We start from the raw sequence: 25,534 nt of genomic DNA, 5'->3' as shown, positions 1-25,534 counted from the left end.
ACTGTTTCATAAATAACTATTGTGTTAATGTTAAATTGATATTTAGATTTATTTGTATTAGAGGGCAGTTTAATCATATTTATGTTTATAAGTAAAATATACAAATAATGTAAAAATATAACACATCCATATATTAAGGATAATGGAGCTTCAATTTTGGTAATATTAACTTTAAAACCGATTTAAAACATGTATTTTTTTTCACAAAAAAATAAAATCTTTGATCTTTAGTAACTCAAAAAGCATTGATTTATTTTGATGACTTGATATAACATATCTTTTGCTAAAAAATTATCCCTCTGTTCATTTATGAGGTTATTTTTAATAAAATAATTTTCACCCCTTGAAAAGTGCTTATTTTTGACACAAATTGGTTTTAAAGTAGATTTTTTATTTTGAAAAAAATGCTTTTTTTTAAATAACTTAAAAATTATTAGAGATACCAAAAATTTCAAACCGTAAAAAAAGTAACTTTTTCTTAAAGGGCCTCATAGCTTTGGTTGCCTAGGGGCCTCAAGATTCTTAATCCGGCACTGCTTTTGTCGAAGCTCTTTCACTTTTTTTCTATCACTACACTAGTATTTTTGGCTAATTTGAGATGCTCCTGAAGATGCTTCGATAGTGAAATTACTTGGGCAAGATTCAATAAATAACTATACTTGATATGCCTTTTATTTTTTGTAAAATTCAATATAATGTATTCGTGCAATCAAGCGTATGTTATTGAACATGTTTATTTGTCTAGCTGGCAAAATTTTACTATTGGTGATTGTACAATTTGTTTTAGCTAAGTATAGATTTTAACGATGTTGTTTTAAAATTGTGTATAAACTTTATATCTTAGGAAATCTGTTGGCGATGTTTGATGTAGTGTAGTAGGTATCTATGTATGTACATTAGTGTAGATAAACGAAGTAGGTGGAACTGATTGCAAATAAATAATGTTTGGACTAAAATAATTATTGTTCTTGCAGTTGTGATAACTTATATTTTTTGTACTTTGTAAATGTGGATTCATCCGTGATTATGAATGAATGAAGGTTTATGATTAGTCTATTGATTATGTATTTTAGAAAGGAACTGCAACTAGACCAGGACTCATCTGTAAAAATATTAGCACATTTGGACGTTGAGAGGTGACTCAAATTTTTTTGCAGAAATTGCTTGAAAATAAATCGAATAATAATATTTGAGTTATCCTCCCTCTCAAAAAGGTCCGGAACATTGTTGAAATAATCAAAATGTCAAAAAATGAAGGAAAAATTCGATTTTTTTCTTCGTTTTTTGATTATAACTTATAAAGTATTCATTTTCGAGAAAAGTTGTGCTAACATAAAAGTTGTGTAATTAAATTTCCTACAATATAGAATTGGCTCAGAGTTTAAAAACTAGTCACCCTTGTTGCAAAATAGCAATAATTGTGAAAAAAACATACAAAAACAAGTATTCGCATTTTACGTTTTTCAACCATTTATGCTACACTTAGGACCTTCATATTTCACCCAGAAAAACTTTATGATACAGTAAAATAATACTGTAAATTTAATTAAGATCGGTTTCACAGATTTTGCAAAATAAATTTTGCAATCCAGCTTTCGCAAAAAAAATTCATTTTTTCAAAATGTTACAGGACTGAAAATAAAGCAGATAAGTTGAATTTTTTTTGCTTATAGAAATTTACTGTACCTTTAATTTGCAATTTTGCAAAATTAAAATCGATTAACTACCACGGCGTCAGGAATTTTTTTAAATAAGCATTCATTATTTGTGCTACGCGCAGGACAGCGGATAGTTTGCTCTTATTGGGCATTCCAATAATAGCCTAATAAAATAAAAAAAAATCAAAATGTAAATTCGTACAGGTTAAAACAAATTTTATATCAAAGTTTAGGTGGTTACAAAAGATATTTTTAAGAAAGTATCCAAATCATACAAGGGGATCTTTGTTTAAATAATTAAAAAGGGGTCATTTTTGCAAAAAAAAAATGCTTTTTTAACTGCTGAGGTAATTCACTTATTAATGAAGGTCTATGGGATTCTATTCTGCAAAGTTGAAGGGTAAATCTTTCACATAAGACTTAATATATTAAATTTGACCCCCTATTTATTTTAATAATTGTATATAAAACTTTAAAAACAAATTTGCAAAAAATTATTTTTAGCGTTTTAGATAAGCACTATAAAATATCTTGTTTTACAGATTAAGTTGCGCTATGTTACCAGTATTAAGGAAAAAAAATTGGTCGGAAAATATTTAATATTTTTTGAGATATTGAATTTGTTTATTAAATGTTACTATATTTTCAATTGCAAAAACGCGGTTGTTGCCAAAGAAATATTCACCTACTTAAAATCTCGTTATTTTTATTTTTATGTATGTTTTCGATAAAGGTATTGATAAATTTAAATTTCAGTTAAAGTCCCCCCTAAAATGGCATTTGAAAATTATTCAAATTTGTTTATAATTTGTTTTTTTAATAACGTCGCGGGGATTAAGTACTTTGAAATTCCGTTTCGATAATTGGGTTCCTGAGAATTTTTTACTAATTAACAAAATTTTATTGTCGTTTTTTCTTCTTCTTTTTTTTTCTTGTAGTTATATTACTACGGGCCCTTTTAGGGCTAAATTTTATTAAGAATATCGAATCTCTAAGTTGTAGATTGTAGACCTAAAAATATTAAGATTTAACTAAAATCTCTTAAATAAAATGTGGCTACTTAGTGAGTTACAGGGTGTTTTATTTAAAAATTTAAAAATTATTGTTGCCAAGAACTTTAAAACTGTTTGACGTATCCTTATCATACTTGGCAGAAAGTGTGGCTATTATACACTCTACTAAATTGTGATTAATATACGTTTCTAGCTAGTTCCAGAGGCGTACGACAGGGGATAGTGAATGATTGACCCTTCCCAAATTCTACGCCACTGAGTGAATTACTATTTTAGCGAAATTTTCGATTCTCCAATACTTTGTATGTAAGTAGCTTTATTGATATCGATAAAGTCATCAGTTTGAGAGATATTGGAAGTTTAAAATGAATGAATGAATGAATCAAAATAACTATGCCGTTTCATTTTTAACGTCCAATATCTCGAAAACTAATGATTTAAGCGCTACCAGTAAAGAGTATATTATTTACTTAGAAAGTATTGGAGAATCGAAAAATTTCGCTAAAATAGTAATTACCTCAGTGGCATAGAATTTGGGAAGGGTTAACCATTAACTATCCCATGTCGTACGCCTCTGCTAGTAGCTAGAAACTTTTATTTATCACAATTTAGTAGACTGTATAGTACCCACACTTTCTGCCAAGTATGATAAGGAAACGTCAAATAGTTTGAAAGTACATACTTGGTAAAAATAATTTTTAAATTTTTAAATAAAACACCCTGTAACTCAGTAAGTAGTCACATTTTATTTAAGTGATTTTAGACCAATCTTAATATTTTTAGGTATAGAATTTACAACTTAGAAATTCGACATTTTTAATGAAACTTAACCCTAAAAGGGCCTTTAGTAATATAACTCCAAGAAAAAAAAAGAAGAGGAAAAAAAGACAAAAATATTTGATAATTAGTGAAAAATTACCAGGAACCCAATTATCGAAACGGCATTTCAAAATATTTAATACCCGTGACCTTATTAAAAAACAAATTATAAACAAATTTGAATAATTTTCAAATGCCATTTTAGGGGGAAGTTTAATTAAAATTTGAATTTATCAATACATTTATCGAAAATATACATAAGCATAAAAATAATAAGATTTAATACAGGTGAATATTTCTTTGGCAACAACCGCGTTTTTGCGATTGAAAATAGAGTAACATTTGATAAACAAATTCCATATCTTAAAAAATATTAAATATTTTTGGACCAATTTTTTTTTATTAATACTGATAATATACCGCAACTTCTCCTGTAAAATAAGATATTTTATAGTGCTTATTAAAACGCTAAAAATATTTTTTTGCAAATTTGTTTTTAAAGTTTTATGTATAATTATTTAAATAAATAGGGGGTCAAATTTAATTTAGTAAGTCTTATGTGACAGATTTACCCTTCAACTTTGCAAAAAATATTACTATAGACCTTCATTAGTAATTGAATGACCTCAGCAGTTAAAAAAGTAATTTTTTTGCAAAAATGACCCCTTTTTAATTATTTAAACAATGATCCCCTTGTATGATTTGGATACTTTTTTGAAAATATCTTTTGTACCCACCTATACTTTGATATAAAATTTGTTTCAACCTGTACGAATTTACATTTTGATTTACATGTAGTGTAATTTTATTTTACTAGACTATAACCTTTGATAATGATTGATACATTTTAATTTTTATTAAATTTCGGTATAAATAAATAAATTCGTTTATTGCAAAATAAAAACACATACTTTATCCTTTGAAATAACACTTTTATTAGCAAAAACTTTATTGTTTATATATTTTAACTTAGAGAATAAAAGTTTATTATTTTTAAACATATGCAATTGTTTAAACAATATTTCACAAAAAATAATAAAATTAGTTTGATTTTTGTGGAATTAAAATATTAAAATACAACAAAATATAGAGTAAGAAAATAATATATTACATAAAGATTAGAAGAAATGGTGGAAATCAACTTGTGTGAATGGAACACCGCTCTCCTGCGCGTAGCACCAAAAATTAATGTTTATTTAAAAAATTTCCTGACGCCGTGGTAATTAATCGATTTTAATTTTGCAAATTGCAAATGAAAGGTACAGTACACTTCTACAAGCAAAAAAAAATTCAACTTTCTATCTGCTTTATTTTCAGTCCTGTAACATTTTGAAGAAATGAATTTTTTTTGCGAAAGCTGGATTGCAAAATTTATTTTGCAAAATCTATTGAACCGATCTTAATTAAATTTACAGTATTGTTTTACTGTATCATAAAGTTTTTCTGGGTGAAATATTAAGGTCCTAAGTATAGCATAAATGGTTGAAAAACGTAAAATGCGAATACTTGTTTTTGTATTGTTTTTTTCGCAATTATTGCTATTTTGCAACAAGGGTGACTATTTTTAAAAATTTTTACCAATTCTATATTGTAGTAAATTTAATTACGCAACTTTTATGTCAATAAAACTTTTCTCGGAAATGAATACTTTTACAGTTATAATCAAAAAACGAAAAAAAAATCGAATTTTTAATTGATTTTTTGACCTTTTGATTATTTAAACAATGTTCCGGACCTTTTTGAGAGGGAGGATAACTCAAATATTATTATTTGATTTATTTTCAAGCAATTTCTGCAAAAGAATTTGAGTCACCTCTCAACGTCCATCTCAAAACAGATGCGCCCTGGACTAAACGTTAATGGGGTTTTATTGCTTCATATATTCAATGGACCTCTAAATATGAAAAAACCGCGGAGTGCTACCATTTAAAGGGGTGCGTTTTTGAGAAAGGGGTGAATTAGTCCCTAAGCACAGGGCGAATTAGGGTGAGTTATATGCACTTTTGGAGCAAACACGTCTACAGGAAAATTGTTACAGGTTAATATAAATTTACTATCAAAATATCACATTTTAAAGTCAAAAATATTTTTTTTTACAAAAATATATTCAAAATAAAAGCAAGAAAAAAACACGAAAGATAGCAATTTTGTTTTTTGTCCCATAACTTTTGTCCACTGGGATATAATAGGCATTGCTTCACATTTCCATCCTTCCTCCTTAAAATGACGTTTGGTAGAAGTACCAAATGGTTTATAGTTTCCAAAATATGATTTTTCAAAGTTCGCCACTCACAGCGATTTTGGGACATTATCGCAAATGTTGTTCTGTAAGTTTTTTCTACGCAGCTTTAGGTATATGCAATGTTAAATTTTTTAATAGGAAGAAAAGTCAATTAACTTTAAAATGGTCTATTGTAGAAGGCGGTATGACTATTTTTCACGATTTTTCACGATTATTTTTAAATTTCTTATATTCTCATTATAAATTTTTTTATTGTATATTTAGGTATATACATTGTGCAATAAAAAAGAAAGTCTATTTTCTTTTCTTTAAAATGGTGTCTTGTAAAAAATTCTAGGACTATTTTTAAACAAGATATTATGTTTTTCCAAAGTGTTACATATACACATGCAAGCGGTCCCACTAAGTAGGAACCATATGGAAAGGGTCATTCCATGTCAAATCACTCAATTTTGGAGCAAAAAAAATTTTGGACCTCCGATTTGTCTGAAAATTTGTATATAGCTTCTGCGGGACGTACAAATAAGATATTTAAGGTCAAAAATCTTCTTGTTTTTTTCTCAAAATGTTATTTTATGCGATTTTACAGTGATTTGGTGTTTATTTATACAAATTTGCATTTTCTATCGTAAAGTATCAATGAAAAACATAACATTTTAATAGAAAGGACTCAAAAATGTCATTATATGGCATTATAACAAGTTAATTTGATTCAAAACAAGCTTTTGATCAAATTTTATAGTGTAGAAAACGTTAAAATACCGTTTTTTACATTTTTCTCCATTCCCAAAATACATCATAATCGATTTGGCTGAAAATTTGCCCACAGATAGACAAACATAGGACTTTAAGTGGTGAGAAGGATTTGAATTATATTACAATAACAAAAAAGTTACATGCAATATTATAGTCAAAAATATAGGCGTCTACTGTAAGTAAAATTAACTCGAAAATATCGACCTCACGACAAAAATTGTTAAAAAGAAATTGTAATAATTGTAAATACGATTTATTTGGAACAATTTCAGTTCCTACCATTTTTGTCGAAAAGTTAAAAATGGCGGAGATATTGAGCCAAACAGGTTCTCCTTTAAAATCAAGATGGCGGCTAACGTAACGGAGGAATTCATTCGTGATTTTAAATTTAGGTTACTATTGACTCCCTTAAAGATCAGAAAAATAAAATTTTGGGCAGCTCGGCATTCAAGGTCAAATGCTATCCCGACTGGACTAATATATACTTTTGAGTCTGATATTACTGCATGTAACTTTTTTGGTATTGTAATATAATTCAAATCCTTCTAACCACTTAAAGTTCTATCTTTTCGATATCTGTGGGCAAATTTTCAGCCAAATTGATGATGATGTATTTTGGGAATGGAGGAAAATGTAAAAAACGGTATTTTAACATTTTTTACACTATAAAATTTGATCAAAAACTTGTTTTGATTCAAAATAACTTGTTATAATGCCATATAATGACATTTTTGAGTCTTTTCTATTAAAATATTATGTTTTTCATTGATACTTTACGACAGAAAATGCAAATTTGTTTAAATAAACACCAAATCACTGTAATATCGCATAAAATCACATTTTGAGAAAAAAAGAAGAAGAAGATTTTTTGACCTTAAATATCTTATTTTTACGTCCCGCAGAAGCTATATACCAATTTTCAGACAAATCGGAGATCCAAAATTTTTTGCCTGAGTGATTTGACATGGAATGTACCGAAAACTTTTTTATTTACTTTATGAAAAAAACTTATTCTTTATAAAAATGCTCTGCATAGTCTAAAACCTAAGATGCAATTATCAGATATAAAATTTTATCAATAGTGTACGAGGTATGTTAAAAATATGAATATCGCTCAAGAATAAAGTACCTTTATATTTCACAATATCGAAAAGTGTTATTAAGAAAAGTTAATTGGAATTAAAAATTATATTATAGTATGCAATTATATTCTCCAAATTAAATAAAAAATAATTTAAATTTTTCACAAATTACGGATACCCTTGGATAGCCTACGGATATCTTGTTTAAAAATAGTCCTAGAATCTCTTGCAATAAACCAGTTTAAAGCAAAGAAAGTATGCTTTTTTTATTTCACAATTGTAATAATGAAAACCTTGAGAATTAAAGGTTTTAATAAACTAAAATTGTACATACATTATGATTGACAAACTGTGATATAATGATATGACAATGACATGACATTGACATGAGTGAATGACATAATGACAATAATAACAATAATAGTTATGCAGAAAGGAACACCACATTCATCCACGCTGTTAGTTTCTGACATAATCTTGTAAATGGGAAGGAGGCTTTCTTATTCGCTTTTGCAATATCAGTTCTGGGGGAACTGAAGTTGAAGTAGTTGGACCGTCACCAGGAGCAGAAAAAGGTTGTTGAAGTTGACTATCTATGGTATTAATTTCTTCTACACTGTTCAATGGTTCCATGTTTTGATTTATCATGGGGGACTGGTTTTCTACATGTTTTTCATTATCTTCAATAGTTGCCTCATCTACTGCCAAAAGGGAAGTATTTCCTCTCGGAGCTAAGTGTCGGACCGATACTGTGGTTTCATTTCCATTTGGTAATCTGACATGTGCATAGTCTGAATTTGCTTCTAGGAGTTGGACTTCTTCCACCAGAGGTTCATATTTCGAATTTCTAACATGTTTCTTGAGGAAAACAGTTCCAGGAGTACTAAGCCAAGTTGGAATAGATGTACCATTTGTTGATCTTCTGGGATGATTAAACATACGTTCGTGTGGAGTACAGTTAGTAGAGGTACACAGTAAAGATCTAATTGAATGTAAAGAATCAGGTAGTACATCTTGCCATTGGTTTATGTGAAGATTTCTAGATTTAATTGCTAGTTGAACTGTTTTCCAAATGATACCATTATATCTTTCACATTGTCCATTTCCTTGAGGGTTGTATGGAGTTGTATGACTGGAAGCAACACCATGACTTGTTAGGAATGATTTTACCTCAGCAGACAAGAATGAAGATCCTCTATCGCTGTGAATATATGCAGGAGTTCCGAAAGTAGTAAACAACTCAGTTAAACAACTGATGACTGTTGAAGATGATAAATTTGAGCATGGGAATGCAAATGGAAACCTTGAATATTCATCTACAATATTCAGCAGATATTTATTTTGATTGTTAGATGGTAAAGGTCCTTTAAAGTCTATATTCAGTCTGTCAAAAGGTGCTGTAGCCTTAATCAAAGTGCTTTTGTTTTTGTAAAATGTTGGTTTAATTTCAGCACAGATTGGACAAGAAGAGATAGTTCGTTTGACATCTTCTAAAGAATAAGGTAGATTTTTACATCGTATCCAGTGATAGAATCTGGTTATTCCAGGATGACACATTGTGTTATGTAAATTGAATAAATTTTTATCTGACATAGTGGGGTGAATAGCAGCAGATATTCTTGAAAGAGTATCCGCAACAATGTTTTGATTCCCAGGTCTGTAAATAATTTCAAATTTATAGCAGGACCGTTCTATACGCCAACGCATTATTTTCTCATTTTTAATTTTAGATGTTGATTTTAAGTCAAACATAAAAGCAACTGACCTTTGGTCTGTAATAATTTTAAAGTGTCGGCCCATAAGATAGTGTCTCCATTTTCTTATGGATTCCACAATTGCATAAGCTTCTTTTTCAACACTTGAATGATTATGTTCTGTTTTTGAAAGTGTTCTTGAATAAAATGCTACTGGTTTTCCTTGTTGTGTAAGTTGAGCTCCAATGGCAAATTCGGAGGCATCTGTTTCAACTGTAAATATTTCATTTTCGTCAACAGAAGTGACTACTGCTTCTACAATGTCCTGTTTCAGCTTTTCAAAGGCATATATTTGAGTTTGATTTAAGGGAAATTCTTTGATATTGACAATAGGATGTATCTTTTCCGAAAATTTGTGTATGAATTTTGAATAGTGGGCGAACATTCCTTGAATTCTTCTTAATGAAGTGATATTTGTTGGTACTGGTAAATTGATAAGGGGTTGCAGTCTTTCAGCATCTGGTTTTATAGTTTTCTTTTCAATAGTATATCCAAGTATATTAATTTGAGTCATGCAGAATTTCGATTTTTCATCGTTTAAAATTAATTTATATTTCCTTGCGATTTCCATAAAGTTTTGTAGATTCTTGTCATGTTGTTCTTTTGTTGTTCCACAAATAGTGACATCATCTAGGAATGCAAATGTATCTGTTAATCTTTCATTCTCTATTATGTTGTTAATCGTTCTTTGAAAACATGCTACTCCATTGGTGACACCAAATGCAATTCTTGTAAACTGATAGAGGTTGCCACATGCTTCAAATCCAGTATAGATTTTCTCATGTTCTAGTATGGGAATTTGATGATAAGCACTTCGTAAATCGATTGAACTAAAGTATTCATATTGAGAAATTTTATTTACTAAAATTTCGAGATTTGGTAAAGGGTAGGCATCTAGTTCAGTAAATTTATTAATAGTTAAAGAATAATCGACAACCATACGTTTTTTATGATTTGTATTACTAGTAACTAGTACTTGTGCTCTCCATGGAGAATTGCTTGCTTCAATAATATTTTCTTTCAATAATTTTTGAATTTCAGTGTCTATGAATTTGGAATCTTCAAAGGAATAGCGTCTTGATTTTACGGCGATAGGTTTGCAGTTTCCTGTTAAATGGGCAAACAGTGGGTATGGTTTTACAATTGCTGTTGTTAGATTACAGATTGAAATTGGAGGTTTCTTACCATCAAAATTGAACTGCACTCCAGAATGCTTATTAAGGATATCATGACCAATTATGACATCTGAGCATAGGTTTTCTAGAACATAAAGTTTAAAATTTTTATAGGTATGTTCAGATATTTTTAGGTTAACAATGCAAAAGCCGCAAACTGGAGAGTTTAAAGATGAGGAAGCCATTTGTACATTTAAATTTGTAGGGAATATTTGTAGTTGATTTTGAATGGCAATACTATTTGAAATGTAACTGTCTGTACTACCAGTATCTACTAGAGCTTCAACCTCAGAATTATTTACATGAATTTTTATTATAGCTTTTGATAAACAGGACGGAGAAGCAGCAGATAGCATTCCAACTAAAGCAGCAGATGTTTTGTTATGAACATGTGATTTTTGTTTTTGATTCTTACTTTTACAGACTTGCTCAAAATGTCCGAATTTACCACAAGAGCATTGGTGATTTTTAGCAGGACATCTATCTCTAGTATGGCGACTTTTTCCACAAAACCAGCATTTTGAAAAGGTAGCTGCGCTAGTCGAGTTGTTTTGATCAGTTTCGTGTGCAGTATTCTGAAGGGTGTTATCAGTAGTAATAGAATTTACAATAGAATTTGACATAATATATGAATCTGATTGTTGTTGGGCCATTTCTAAAGCTCTGGCTGAATTATATGCTTGATCTAATGTTAAAGTGGCGCTTTCAAGTAGTCTTTGCCTAATATTTGAAGCACTTAAACCTCGAATAAAAGAGTCCCTGATGTAATCGTCTTTATTTCTATCAGCAGACACTGCTTGAAAATTGCAATCCTTACTTAAGTGTTTTAAGATTAGTAAATATTGATCAATGGACTCACCCACTTGTTGCTTTCGTGTAGATAATGTGTGCCGGGCAAATATTTCACTCTTTTGTTTTATGTATAGTTTTTCTAAGGTAGCAGTTGCATCAGTGTAGGTGGTACATTCACCTATAGCTTCATATACTACAGGATTTACATAATTCACCAATAAATTCAGTTTATCTTTGTCTTCAGAAACATTAGCTGCTTCTAGAAAGTTTTGAAAGGTTCTCTTCCAGTGTGTCCAGAGTTGTGTTGCATTTGTTGAATTGGAATCGATGTCTAGTCGATCAGGCTTGAGTAGTTTATCCATTGTTGAATAAATTTTAGTTTATTAAATTGTAATAATGAAAACCTTGAGAATTAAAGGTTTTAATAAACTAAAATTGTACATACATTATGATTGACAAACTGTGATATAATGATATGACAATGACATGACATTGACATGAGTGAATGACATAATGACAATAATAACAATAATAGTTATGCAGAAAGGAACACCACAACAATGTATATACCAAAATGTACAAGAAGAAAAGTAATAATGAAAAATTTAAAAAATAATCATAAAAAATATCAAAAATCATTAAAAGTATAAAACCTTGAAAAAGCATAACTTGCTTAAAAATAGCCGTACAACCTTATACCGTACGACCATTTTAAGGGTATGTGATTGACTTCTCTTTTTACTAAATGTACCATTGCATATACCTAGAAATACGTAGAAAAAGTTTCAAAACAATGTTGGAAACTATAAATCCTTAGAGACTTTTACCAAACGTCATTTTAAATAGGAAGGACGGAAGTTATTGTTCGCTGAAACAATGCCTATACCCTATACCTATATCCCTGTGAAAAAAAGTGATGGGGCAAAAAACAAAATTGCTCTCTTTCGTGTTTTTATCTTACTTTTCTTTTGAGTATCTATATTTTTATAATATAAAATATTTTTGACCTTAAAATGTGATATTTTATAGTAAATTTAACCTGGAACAATTTTCCTGTAGACATGTTTGTACCAAAACTGCATAGAACTCACCCTAATTCGCCCTGTGCCTAGGGACTAATTCACCCCTTTCTCAAAAACGCACCCATATAAATGGTAGCACTCCGCGGTTTTTTCAAATTTAGAGGTCCATTGACCATATGAGACAATAAACTCCCGTTAACGTTGTAGTTCCTTTTAGCTCTCTTATTTTGAACATAATCAATAGCCTAGGGCCTAGATCCTTAACCCTAATAAATGAGGATCGTACATTTACAAATATAGGTGATTTTAATTATCTCTCTTTTGCCTTACTTCTTTGCGTTTTATCCGCCTTCTGTAGGCTCCTACCTTCCCTCTTTCTCCATCCTTATATGTAATGGAGGGAGGTCAATCATGATGACCTCCATGGAGTCGATTGGTGTAGTCAAAATCTCTCCTGTTACGATTAAGCTTGCTTGTCGTTGAAACTTATTAAGCTTCAACGTAATGTAGTAGCGCAGTAGTGTTAGTTCATTATGCACAAACATAACATTCCATATGGTCCACGAAGGTGCATTCTAAATATTTTTTCATTGTGTTAATGGCTTTGGTCACGACTAGTTAGCCAGACTTTGTTGAATGTGTAAAGAATTATCACTATAAATATTTCAATATGAGCATAATAAATTTATTAATATACGTTAGTCAATTAGTTTTACTTGCCCCGTTTCTTATTGAACAAGTCTTATTTAGTCAAAAAATATTTCTATATAAACATGACGATGAGGTCCTCAGAATTCCATAGCAAACTGTTGTGCAGCTTTCTACTTAATTCTAAAGCTACTTTGCTATGGCCTACTGTGATTTCTGAACAGCAGTTCCATTGCAAAATATTTTTTATCATTTGGGTCTAGGAAAGTTGGTCGACAACACTTCGTCGACGGAAAATTAGTCGACAACATTTGGTCGACAAACAGTTGGTCGAATGCACAATTCATCGAATGTACAATTCGTCGACGAACATTTGATCGAATGGATTTTTCGTCGACAAACTGTTATTTATATTTAGGATAAAGGGATTAATGTTGACAAATGACGGATCATTGGTTTTTATTTTTTTAACTGGAATATTGTATTATACATATATATGAATATATTTATTTTTTGGGGATTTGTAATTTTTTTTCTAAATCTTAATTGTTTTTAAATTCAATGAAAAAATTGGCTGCGGTGGAAGAGTAGACAGCAAAATAGAAACCGATATTTTAATTAGTGATGTTGTACCGTTCTTCTTTTTGGTGTCGGCGCACTTGCGAACGGAGCATTTCCGGAAAATTGATACTTATCAACAATTTGGACTACAGCAGAAAATTTAAACAAAATCTTAAAAAAAAATCAATAATCCTTCATTTGTCACCATTATTCCCTTTGGGTCTTTGTCGACGAAAAATCCATTCGATCAAATGTTCGTCGACGAATTGTACATTCGATGAATTGTGCATTCGACCAACTGTTTGTCGACCAAATGTTGTCGACTTATTTTCCGTCGACGAAGAAGTGTTCTCGACCAACTTTCCGACACCGAAAGAGGGTCATGGCCCCGCCCGAAGATCGGTCCCGAATCCGCCCTTGGTGAACATGTTCTTATACTGCAACTTCACAACAAACTTCCTACTATGTTTATCTTGATGTCGTTCATTAAATTGCTGAGCTGTCATATTGTCACTTTTATTGTTCATAAAATGCAAGGAGATGATATCTACCCCTCTGGTAATGAAATAAATTATGGTAGTAAATTTTCAAAGACTACAAATTAATGCTTATAACTAATTTTCCTAAGATAATCCTCTAATTTCAGGTTCTTTATGAGTTTAGTCATATCATTTACTGTAGTGTGACAAATGTAACAAAAAAAAACAAAAGCCGCGCGAAGAAAAAAATTAAAATCTTATCCATTGGCGTAATAAATCACCTACCTAAAGAGGTAAATAAAATTTAAAGTTTATATGTCTTTTTATAGGTAACTATGGTTTGTTTTTAAACCAGGAGGAGTAAACTAAAAAGTCAGATTCACACCCAAGAAATTCACTAGGAATATCACCAAATACATCTTCTTTTTTGGTTGATCATATCGGCCTTCCACGGTAATCCATACATATTAAGTATATTATAGTAATACGTCACTAAAGAGTTCTAAGAACAATTGATTTTTATATAAAAGTAGACTAAAAATCTAAAAATTGAAGGAATAATTCAGAAAACACAAAAATCACCGATATAACTTAATTAACATATGAAATGCCAGTAATGTCAATATTTCATAAATGTCTTTAGTGTCAAAATTTCATAACAGTGGAGTAAACGTGTCTGAGGTTGGACCAAATACAAACAAGCATTACGGCGAGGTAAATTTGAATTACTCCTCGGACAGCTTGAATATTAGTGCACCCTAATATTTATATGCTATTTTGGCATGTGATCCGAGTTTGGCATGTAATACCGTTGCCATGTCCTCTATTTTTTCATACTATCACATTACATAAAGTTGCATTTAAAAAATAGTTTTTTGAAACACCAATTAAGTAGGTAAAGTTTTTTATGTTGTTGTTTTCATCAATTTTGAAAAAATGTAAAAAAGTTGAATTATCCACGTCCGTCCGTCCGTCCGTCTGTCTGTCTGTAAACTCGACTCCTCCGTCATTATACCAGGTAGAATGACAAATGAGGTGTCAAATGAAAGCTTATAATCCGAGGATGGTACCAAAGGTGAGAAATTTGACCTAGGATGTCTGTCCGTTTGTCCGTCCTCCCGCAAATATAACTATTCCGTCACTATGCCACTTAGAATAACAAATAAGGTGTCGAATGAGAGCTTATAATCAGTGGCGACTCGTAATTTTTACCATAGAGGAGGCTATACCTAACTGTAAAATATCTAGACAACTTTGCACCAGCAAAAAAAAAATCCGCCAAAAACATCTAATTTAAGACCCCATTTTTTTGACCATTTTTTATTTACATTTTATAATATCATCATATCGTACACATCATATGTAACAATATATCAACCGATCCAAAAGTCAACCTCACCTGCACGAGTGGTAGTCTAAAATTACCCGGTGCCTCCTGCTACATAACAGACGAGGCTCTGGCGACCGAGTATGAGCGAGATAACCATACAGTTACAAGGAATCAAGGAAATGTGATCCCTACAACTCACCAACCCGCCTGGCCAGCGTGATGTTTTAAGGCTATTTTCCCCAAACTGACAATGTCGAACTTACAACAAAGCGGAAATGGATCCCAGGTGGGTAGGAGAAATCCGGAGTCCCACATCGGGAAAGCGATCAGCCTCATGGATTCTGGGGGAGGCAAAAGCTCGACAAGAACGAATAAGAGAAAACGGAAAAAGAAGGAATGCAACAGAATACACATAGCTAAATATAATATCAGATCCATGGCTCAAGATGAAAAGCTATACGAACTCGAAGAGGAATTAACTAAAATCAAATGGGACATTGTAGGATTGTCAGAGGTCAAAAGAAGAGGAGAAATGTGTATAGAACTAGAATCAGGAAATCGCCTCTAATACAAAGGAAAGGAGGACGAATCATATGGAGGAATAGGATTTCTGATCAAAGAGAAAATTAAATAAAACGTAATCGAGTATAAGAGCATATCAGATAGAGTAGGATATATCATACTAGAAATTAACAGGAAGACAAGCATGAAACTAATACAAGTATATGCTCCAACAACAACACATGAGGAGGAAGAAATTGATAACTTTTATGATGACATCACCACTACAATGGAAGACAAAAATATAAAAACAACAATCGTTATGGGAGATTTTAACACAAAAATCGGAACGAAAATGGAACATTCAGAAAACAAAATAGGAAATTACGGACTTGGATCAAGGAATATTAGCGGTGAAAGACTACTAGAATATTCAGAACAAGAAAACCTTCATACAATAAATACATACTTCAATAAGAAGCCAAACCGAAAATGGACATGGGTCTCCCCAAATGGGGTGGCAAAAAACGAAATAGACGACTTCCTCTGCCAAAATAAACAAATCTTCAAAGACGTAACTGCACTTAATAAATTCTCAACTGGCAGCGACCACCGCATACTACGAGCCAAAATAGAAATAAGCAAACTAGAGACGCAGAAATCTAGAAGAAAACTAACGGCTATTGACCATAGCAGAATAAGACAAAACGCAGAAGAATATAGACAGACTTTAAGGGAAAACTATAAACAACAAGTAGCAAAGGAAGAGTCAGAAATTAATAAGATTATTGAAGAAATGAAAGAAAAACTCTTGGAAGCGGGAATGAAAACTGCCAAAAAACTAAGAACAAAAGAAAATAGATTAAGTAGCGGGACAGTTAAGTTAATGGAAAGTAGACAAAAACTAATAAGCGAAAACAAAAGAAACATAGTAGAATACGCAGAACTAAACAAACTTATTAGGAGAAAAACCAGAGAGAAAATTATGAAATAGAAGCAGCACTATCACAATTAAAGAACAATAAAGCATAAGGACCAGATGGAATCCTTGCTGAAATGTTGAAAGGAGAAATCTTACAAACATTAAGAAATCTATTTAATCAGTGTCTACAAAAAGGAGAAATACCCGACGAATGGAACGAAAGTCTTACAATCCTGCTATTTAAGAAAGGCGACAGAAAGGACATAAAAAATTACAGACCCATCTTACTGCTGTCGCAAACGTATAAACTATTCATGAGGATTATCAACAAGAGGCTAACACACAAATTGGACTCGTATCAACCAATTCCGAAAGGGATATATCACCACTGACCATCGTCTAACAATTAGGACACTAATAGAAAAAGCTAACGAATACCATATAGATCTGCACTTAGCGTTCGTTGACTACGAAAAAGCATTTGACAGCGTGGAAATATGGGCAATAGAAAAAGCTATAAACAACTGTAGAATAGATTCCAGATACAGAATGCTAATACATATATATATATATATATATATATATATATATATATATATATATATATATATATATATATATATATATATATATATATATTATATATATATATATATATATATATATATATATATATATATATATATATATATATATATGTATATATGTATATATGTATATATGTATATATATATATATATATCCTCTTAACATTGCGGACTCGGTATTAAGGTTTTGACCATACACAACGGACTCGAGCGATTTACGGCCTCAATATACGGAGTCCGTAATTTTTTTCATGTATTTCTTTTAACTGGTTGTCATTTTCTACCAAAGTTTTGTTGAATGAGAAACTAGAGACCTCTACCTACCAAACAAAAATGTTACAAATCTTGTTGGTGTCTTAGAATTCCTGTAAATCTTAAAACAAAATGAGTCCGTAACGTCGCTTATAGTTCAGCCATTTGCCGTTGGAGGTCGCTTTTATGTGTATATTCAATGTGTATATCCTTCATGTGTTAAACTATCATACGACATTATGGCCTCGACTTAGCTGGCAACACTGTTGCTCGACTATTGAATCATTCTATCCCGCATATTTTACAATCGTCTTGCTTACAGGTGATTTACTGGTATTGTTCATTTTTATGTGTTAGAAAATGTATTGAATTGCATTAGGTATATTTTATTTTATTAATAGTCATAGGCGAGGATATTTTGTTTCACAGAAATTTTCCACAATTCTTTAAATTTTCATTAACACATGTATTAAGGTAGGTATGTATATATGTTTGTAATTCAGAATATAACTATCGCTGTTACATAAATAAAAATAAATATTGTTTTCGCCCATTCCAAAAAAATGTGAAAACGTTGAATTTATGCATGTCTGTCTGTCTGTCTATAAACACAACTTCTTCCCGTCATTAGACCAGATAGAAGGATAATAAATGAGGCTAAATGCAATGTTGAATGAAAGCTTATAACCTAAGGATGGTATTAATCAATCAATCAGCCAATCGCGTCCACTGCTGGACGTAGGCCTCCCTCAGTTCTTTACAGTATTCTCTACACTGGGCCTCTTGTAGCCAGTTTCCTGCAATGTCGTCGGTCCATCTAGTCGGTGGTCGTCCTCGGCTTCTTTTATAGTTTCTGTGCCTCCATTCCATGATTCGTTGTGTCCATCGTCCATCTTGTGTTCTAGCTAAGTGCCCTGCCCAGTTCCACTTAAGCGTCGTATCGTTTTCGATGACGTCTTGAACTCCTGATCTTTGCCTGATTTGTTGGTTTGTTATGTAATCTCGAAGGCTCACGTTCAGCATTGCACGTTCCATGGCTCGTTGTGTGACTCTGATGTTATTTGCTGATTTTTGCGTCAGTGCTAAAGTCTCTGCTTCATAAGTTTGTACTGGCAAAACACATTGGTTATAAACCTTTCGCTTAATACACCTAGGAATTGAGCTTTTTAGAATATGGCTTACTTTGCAAAATGATGCCCATGTAAGGCCTAATCGCCTCTGTGTGGATAGTATTAAATGTGGTAAATTTGCCCTTGCACTTCCGGTTTTATAGTTACAACCGGAAGTACTGTTATAAAGTCACCGAAATAGTCCATGCGATATATTATTCGACGCACCTTAGCAAGATGAGAACAAATTAATATATACTTCCGGTTTCATGCCTGTCCGTCCGTCAGTCTGTCTGTCGGCGAATATAACTCCTCCGTTATTAAAATAAATAGTGACAAATGAGGTGTCGAATGGGAATTTCTAACCCAAAAATTTTATTAGAGGTATATTAGAAATTTGATTTCCGACTTCCGGTTTTACAGTTGAAACCGGAAATATTGTTTTAAAATCGAGGAAATAGTACAAGCGAAATATTAGTTGACAGGCCTTAGCAAGACGAAAACTAATATATACTTCCGGTTTCATGCATGTTTGTCCGTCCGTAAACACAACTTCTTCGTCATTATACTAGGTAGAATGACAAATGAGGTGTCAAAAGAAAGTTTATAACCAAGGAAGGTACTAAAGGGGGTAGAAATTTGACCAAGGATTTCTGGTTTTAGAAATGAAACCGAAAATACTGCTTTAACATCGTCAGAATAGTACAAGCGATATATTATTCGACGCGCCTTAGTAAGACGAGAACAAATATATATTTCCGGTTTCGTGACTGTCTGTCCGCGAATATAACTCTTCCGTTATTAATACCGATAGAATGACAAATGAGATATCGAATGAAAGCTTGTAACCCAAGGGTGGTATTAAAGATGAGAAATTTGACGCCCGACTTTCGGATTTAGAGTTGCAAGCGGAAGTACCATTTTAAAGTCACCTAAATAGTATAAGCGATATATTATTCGGCGTGCCTTAGCAAGATGAAAACAAATGTATATTTTTGATTCTTACATCATTTCCGATTAAATAATTCTAACCGGAAAGTGCCATATTATAGTTGCAGAAATAGTACATTGTGACATAGCAATCGAAGCTTATTGAAAAGTCGAGCATGAATTTTTAGTTCAGGTTTGGAAGTCAGTTCAGGTTAAACAGTTATGACCGAAAGTTTAGTAAAAATTACTCAAAATTAGTGAAATCGTATATCAATCGACGGACGCAAAGTTACACGAATAGTTCAAATATCGACTTCCGGTTCTACTTTCGGTCACTTTGGATAAAAACCTAGGATTTACGAATTCCAATTACTTGTTTTGAATAGTAAGAAGAATAATCGCAAAAACACTATTGGACAGATAAATGAGTACTGAGATTAGACACATATGCAGAATAAACAACATCAAAGAATGAGTGCAAAAAAGAAGAAGAGAATGGAATAGGCTTACCAGGAAAATGTAAGAAGACAGAATAGTTAGAATAATACGGGATAAATAGCATTTCAAAAAGAAGCACATATCTACAACGAAAGAGACGAGATGATAATATTTCATTTGAGTAGGAGGCACAGCCGAAGAAAAACAGGCATTTTGCCTATTAGGTAAATGACGGATTTGCTTGAAAATATGGATTTAGGTTTCTTTTCCCCTTTACTTCAGTTTTGGACGTGAGCCCAGGGTTGCTTTTACTTGAAGGGTGAAAGCCACCCCTTCTCAAAAATGGATAAACTGACTAATTCTAAGCAACTTTTGTTTTATTGGATCTTTTCACGTTTAAGATAATACTTTTTGAGTTATTTGGGAGTGAAACTGTCCATGTTTCAACAAAAAAAAAACACAAATTTATAGACGGTTTTTCACAAATAACTCAAAAAGTAAGTATTTTATCCAAAAAAATATTCTTAGCAAAAATGTAGCTTATAAAAACATGAAAAAATAGAATATGAATTAAGTCTGTAAACCCCGTAGAAGCAGAGTTATGAAAAGTAGGTTCTTAGTCGTCAAATTCCAAATTGAACATGTCAACGTTAAATAACCAAAAAATTAAGGACTTTTCAGGGAAAACTCATCAAAATTTTTTAAAAGTGTTTAATAAAAGCTTTGTTTTTGATTTTTATAACATTTTTAGCACCAAAATTAAGCAAGTGACGCGACGCTCAAAATAAAGTTGTTCCCTTTTAGTGGAGTCACTGAAGGTGGATATGAGCTATTACCTCCGATTTCGTTGAACCTCCATCGATTTGTATGAAAATTTGTGAGTAGTTAGAGGATATCTCAAGGAACAAAGGTGACATGGTGCCAACTTGCGCTTTTACCCTGGGGTGGATGTCACCCCTTCTCGGGGGTGAAAATTATTTTATTCAAAATAACCCCATAATTCGATAGAGGAACAAATTCTAAGCAACATTTGTTATATAAAGTTATTAAAATAAATGTAAACTTTTTGAGTTATTAAAGATCATAGATTTTAATTTTTCTTGAGAAAAATACATGTTTTTAACCGATTTTTCATCAATAGCTCAAAAACTATAAGATTTTACAAAAAAGTTATTATTACCAATATTGAAGCTAATAAAAAACGGAATAAACTCCTTACTAGAAAAACCTTTTAGTGTTAACTAAAAGTGAGTTATAGGTGATTGAATGTATATTTTTTTCGGCGAGTAAAAAATCTAAGTGTTCAAGCTGAAATAACGGAAAAATGATGCATTTTATAACATAAACTTATTAAACATTTGTCAAAGTACTTAAAAATATCTATCAAATGAGCCCCGAACATGTTGATGGCATTAAAATTTATGCTCCAAAATTTTTTCAAAATTTATCTTTTAAAAATGTTTCCAAAAAATGTTATGTTTCTTTTAATACCTCCGTCCACTTTTACGATATCATGTTCACCTAAAAACCGTTTGAAAGTTAGTTTGAAGGGCTATTTCACCACGTAAAACTTAATCTTTTATACCTCTTACTTTTTTAAAAATAAAAGGTTAATTCAAGATTTAAACGTTTCTATCTCGGCTATTTTTTACCCTATAGAAATAGTAAAATATTTGACAGAAAAAACTAAAATTTGGTTCTATATAATTTTTTACGTATTTTGATTATTTTTGGAGTTATTATCAAAAGAATATGAAAATTACAATAATTTGAAAAATTATGATTTTTTTAAATTATATCTTTTTTTCAAAAATATGCATTCTAAACCGGTCAAAATTATTGAAATCATTACTTATGCTAATATAAAGAAGTTCTTGTAAGGATTATTATAAATTTTAATTTTTGTGGAAATGGAACTTTTTTTGTGAATTCCAAGGGGTTCTCTTATTTTCATAATAACTTGCTTAATTTTGACGCTATTAACTTATTCTTAAGCTCATTTGATAGGTATTGCGAAGTACTTTGACAAATATTTAGCAGGTATATTTTATACATTGCATCGTTTTCCCGTTATTTAAGTTTGAATACTTAGATTTGACTACTCGTCGAAACATGTATGATCTTTAAGTTTCACCCACCGGTTCAAAGTGCTTATTTTTGAAAAGAAAGTGGTTACTGATAAAATAAAAAAAAAACTTCGAAATGTTGAAAAAAAAAATGCTTTTTTTAAAAATTATATTAAAAAGTGTTAGTCATAAGAAAGGAAAAATTTAGAAAAGTAAATAAAAATTTTGAGTTTTCTGCATATTTTCCCAAAAAGTGCTTCATTTTTTGGTTATTTCACGTTGAAATACTCGATTTGTAATTTGAGTCTACAGACTTCATGAATGTACCGTTTTCTATTTTTTATAAGCTATATATTTGCTAATATTATTTTTTTTCAAATTATTTAGTTGTTGAGTTATTTACGAAAAACCGTCTAAAATCGTGGTTCTTTTCGTTGAAAAATTAACATTTTCACTCACAAATAACTGAAAAGTATTAACTTAGAGCAAAAATTCTATAGCACAAGAGTTGCTTAAAATTAGCTAATTTATCCATTTCCGTACATTTTTTGAACGTACGTTTTTCGCCTACAAGATTTCAACTCCCAAGTAAAAGCAACCAATGGCACAAGTTCAGAAGTAAAGTTGAGTACTTATAAGAGGAACCTATATCCAAATTTTTGTGAAATTTTATCGCCGTATTTCACGTTAATTCATCGCCGTATTTCATTTTACTGACCTATATACAGGTTGTCCCGAAAAGATTGGTCATAAATTATACCACACATTCTGGAGTCAAAAATAGTTCGATTAAACCTAACTTACCTTAGTACAAATGTGCTCATAAAAAGTTACAGCCCTTTGAAGTTACAAAATGAAAATCGATTTTTTTCAATATATCGAAAACTATTAAAGATTTTTTATTGAAAGTGGACATGTATCATTCTTATGGCAGGATCATCTTAAAACAAAATTATAGTGAGATTTGTCCACCCCATAAAAATTTTATGGGGGTTTGGATCCCTTAAACGGCCCCCCAAACTTTTGTGTACGTTCCAATTAATTCATTATTAGTTAAACACAACGTTTTTAAAACGTTTTTTGCCTCTTAGTATTTTTTTGATAAGCGAGTTTTTATCGAGATGCGGCTTCTTTTTAATGTATTTACATAAATATTTTATGGGAGTTTTGTACCTTTAAACCCCCCAAATGTTTGTGTACGTTCCAAATAAACTATTATTGTGGTACCATTAGTTAAACACAGTGTTTTTAAAACTTTTTTGCCCTTAGTATTTTTTTGATAAGTCACCTTTTATCGAGATGTGGCTTCTTTTTTTAAAATATACCTAAAAATGTAAATTATAAATAGGTTATTAACAAATTTTCAGATTATTAACAGGTCTCTATAATCGTACTTAGACATATACAAATATGTGGTGGATTCGATAAATATTCAAAATATCTCGATAAACACTGGATTATCAAAAAAGTCTTAAGAGGCAAAAATTTTTTAAAAACAGTGTGTTTAACTAATGGTGCCACACTAATAATTGGAACGTACACAAAAGTTTGGGGGGTTTAGGGGAACAAACCCCCCATAAAATTTTTATGGGGTACACAAATTTTACTATATTTTTTATTTAAGATGCTGCTGCCATAAGAATGCCACATGTCCATTTTCAATGAAAAATCTCTAAGAGTTTTCGATATATGAAAAAAAATTTATTTTCATTTTGTAACTTCAAAGGGCTGTAACTTTTTTTGTGTGCTTTATTTATATAGGTAAGTGAATTTCAATCAACCTATTTTTGACCCCAGAATCTGTAGTATAATTTATGACCAATCTTTTTGGAACACCCTGTATAAAAAATAAATTTAATAAAAATTCAAGAAATTTGCTTTCTAAGTGTATATTAACTACGAATCTAATTATATTCTATATTACCTAATTATCTAATATAAAGTTAGATTCTATATATTTATGTATTATCGTTGAGAAATTAAACGAATGAACAACGTGAAATATTAAAAAAGTATTACATTGACCCAACCAAAATTATTATATTTCTTTCAATACAAATTATCGTGTTCAGATTATTTTTAGAAGTCATTAAAATATTTTACCAGTAAAGTTATAAGCGTTTGTTTAAAAATACAGACTATTAAATTATTATACTTTTGTCGATTTTAAAACCATATGTTCCGATTTCATGTATCCCATTACTTAAACAATCGCGAAATAGGAAATAACTTCGTTGAAATCACAAAGGGGAAACCCCAAATTATCTAAATACGCAGTGAGCGAATTGACAACACTGTTTGAGTCTATAATGTTGTGTATATGAGGCCGCAACACCACAATACTGTTTAAAATTATACTCATGAGGCTGCAAAAGTAAGAAATCGTAATGAGTTTATAATGATAACGGAACCAAAAAGACAAGTATATATTAATTTTCATCTTATCAAAATAGAAATTTGGGCATTAAGAATGTTTTGTCACTAGATTCAATATATTCGATAATTAAAATATTATATACACCTCTAAATAGGAGAGGCTGTACGGTTGCGGTATGGATTGAGTCCTTAAGAATAGTAGGATGTATATATATATATATATATATATATATATATATATATATATATATATATGTATATATATATATATATACAAGGAGAGGTTAGCGCGAGTTAATAAATATCGGCATGGCTCGCAATAAGTATGAAAAACAAAATATGCACAAGATGGAATGCAACCATAGACACGTGTTTCTGACTTATTAGTCGTCATCAGTATGATATAGCTAAACAGGAGCAATGCAACCAATTTGTGGCTATAATGTTAGAAGACCCTCAGGATTCGAGAGCAACAACTAACAAATCCACGGAGGAAGCTACAGCTACCTGAGGCAAGGAATGCCAAACGTTTAGAACGTTTTAAACAATCAAACAAGGAGATCTCCTTGTTTGATTGTTTAAAACGTTCTAAACGTTTGGCATTCCTTGCCTCAGGTAGCTGTAGCTTCCTCCGTGGATTTGTTAGTTGTTGCTCTCGAATCCTGAGGGTCTTCTAACATTATAGCCACAAATTGGTTGCATTGCTCCTGTTTAGCTATATCATACTGATGACGACTAATAAGTCAGAAACACGTGTCTATGGTTGCATTCCATCTTGTGCATATTTTGTTTTTTATATATATATATATATATATATATATATATATATATATATATATATATATATATATATATTTAAAACATAAGATGTAGATCTTTGAAACACACTCAGTGATCCAAGGATCCAAGGTTAATGGTTTAACGACCACTCGTACCAAATCAAACAGATGAAATAGAGAAAGTGGAAAAATCCCCTTACGAACAATTCACACATCCACCATTTCGGGCTGGGAAAATTTTTT

General features: G+C 31.0%; 1 protein-coding gene across 1 annotated transcript in view; it reads right to left on the bottom strand.

The window, feature by feature from the left end:
• Nucleotides 1-11,653, bottom strand: part of LOC126883755 (uncharacterized) — a 56,623-nt gene extending 44,970 nt beyond the window's left edge. The window contains exon 1 of the mRNA XM_050649419.1: nucleotides 10,948-11,653. Coding sequence (XP_050505376.1) covers nucleotides 10,948-11,653 — 706 coding nt within the window. The remainder of the gene's footprint in view (nucleotides 1-10,947) is intronic.
• Between the last annotated feature and the right edge of the window lie 13,881 nt (nucleotides 11,654-25,534).

The sequence above is a fragment of the Diabrotica virgifera genome, chromosome 4 (genome assembly GCF_917563875.1).
Source record: "Diabrotica virgifera virgifera chromosome 4, PGI_DIABVI_V3a".
Classification (NCBI taxonomy): Eukaryota; Metazoa; Arthropoda; class Insecta; order Coleoptera; family Chrysomelidae; genus Diabrotica; species Diabrotica virgifera.
The sequence above is the reverse complement of the archived record's forward strand: the minus strand, read 5'-3'. Positions and strand labels throughout refer to the sequence as shown.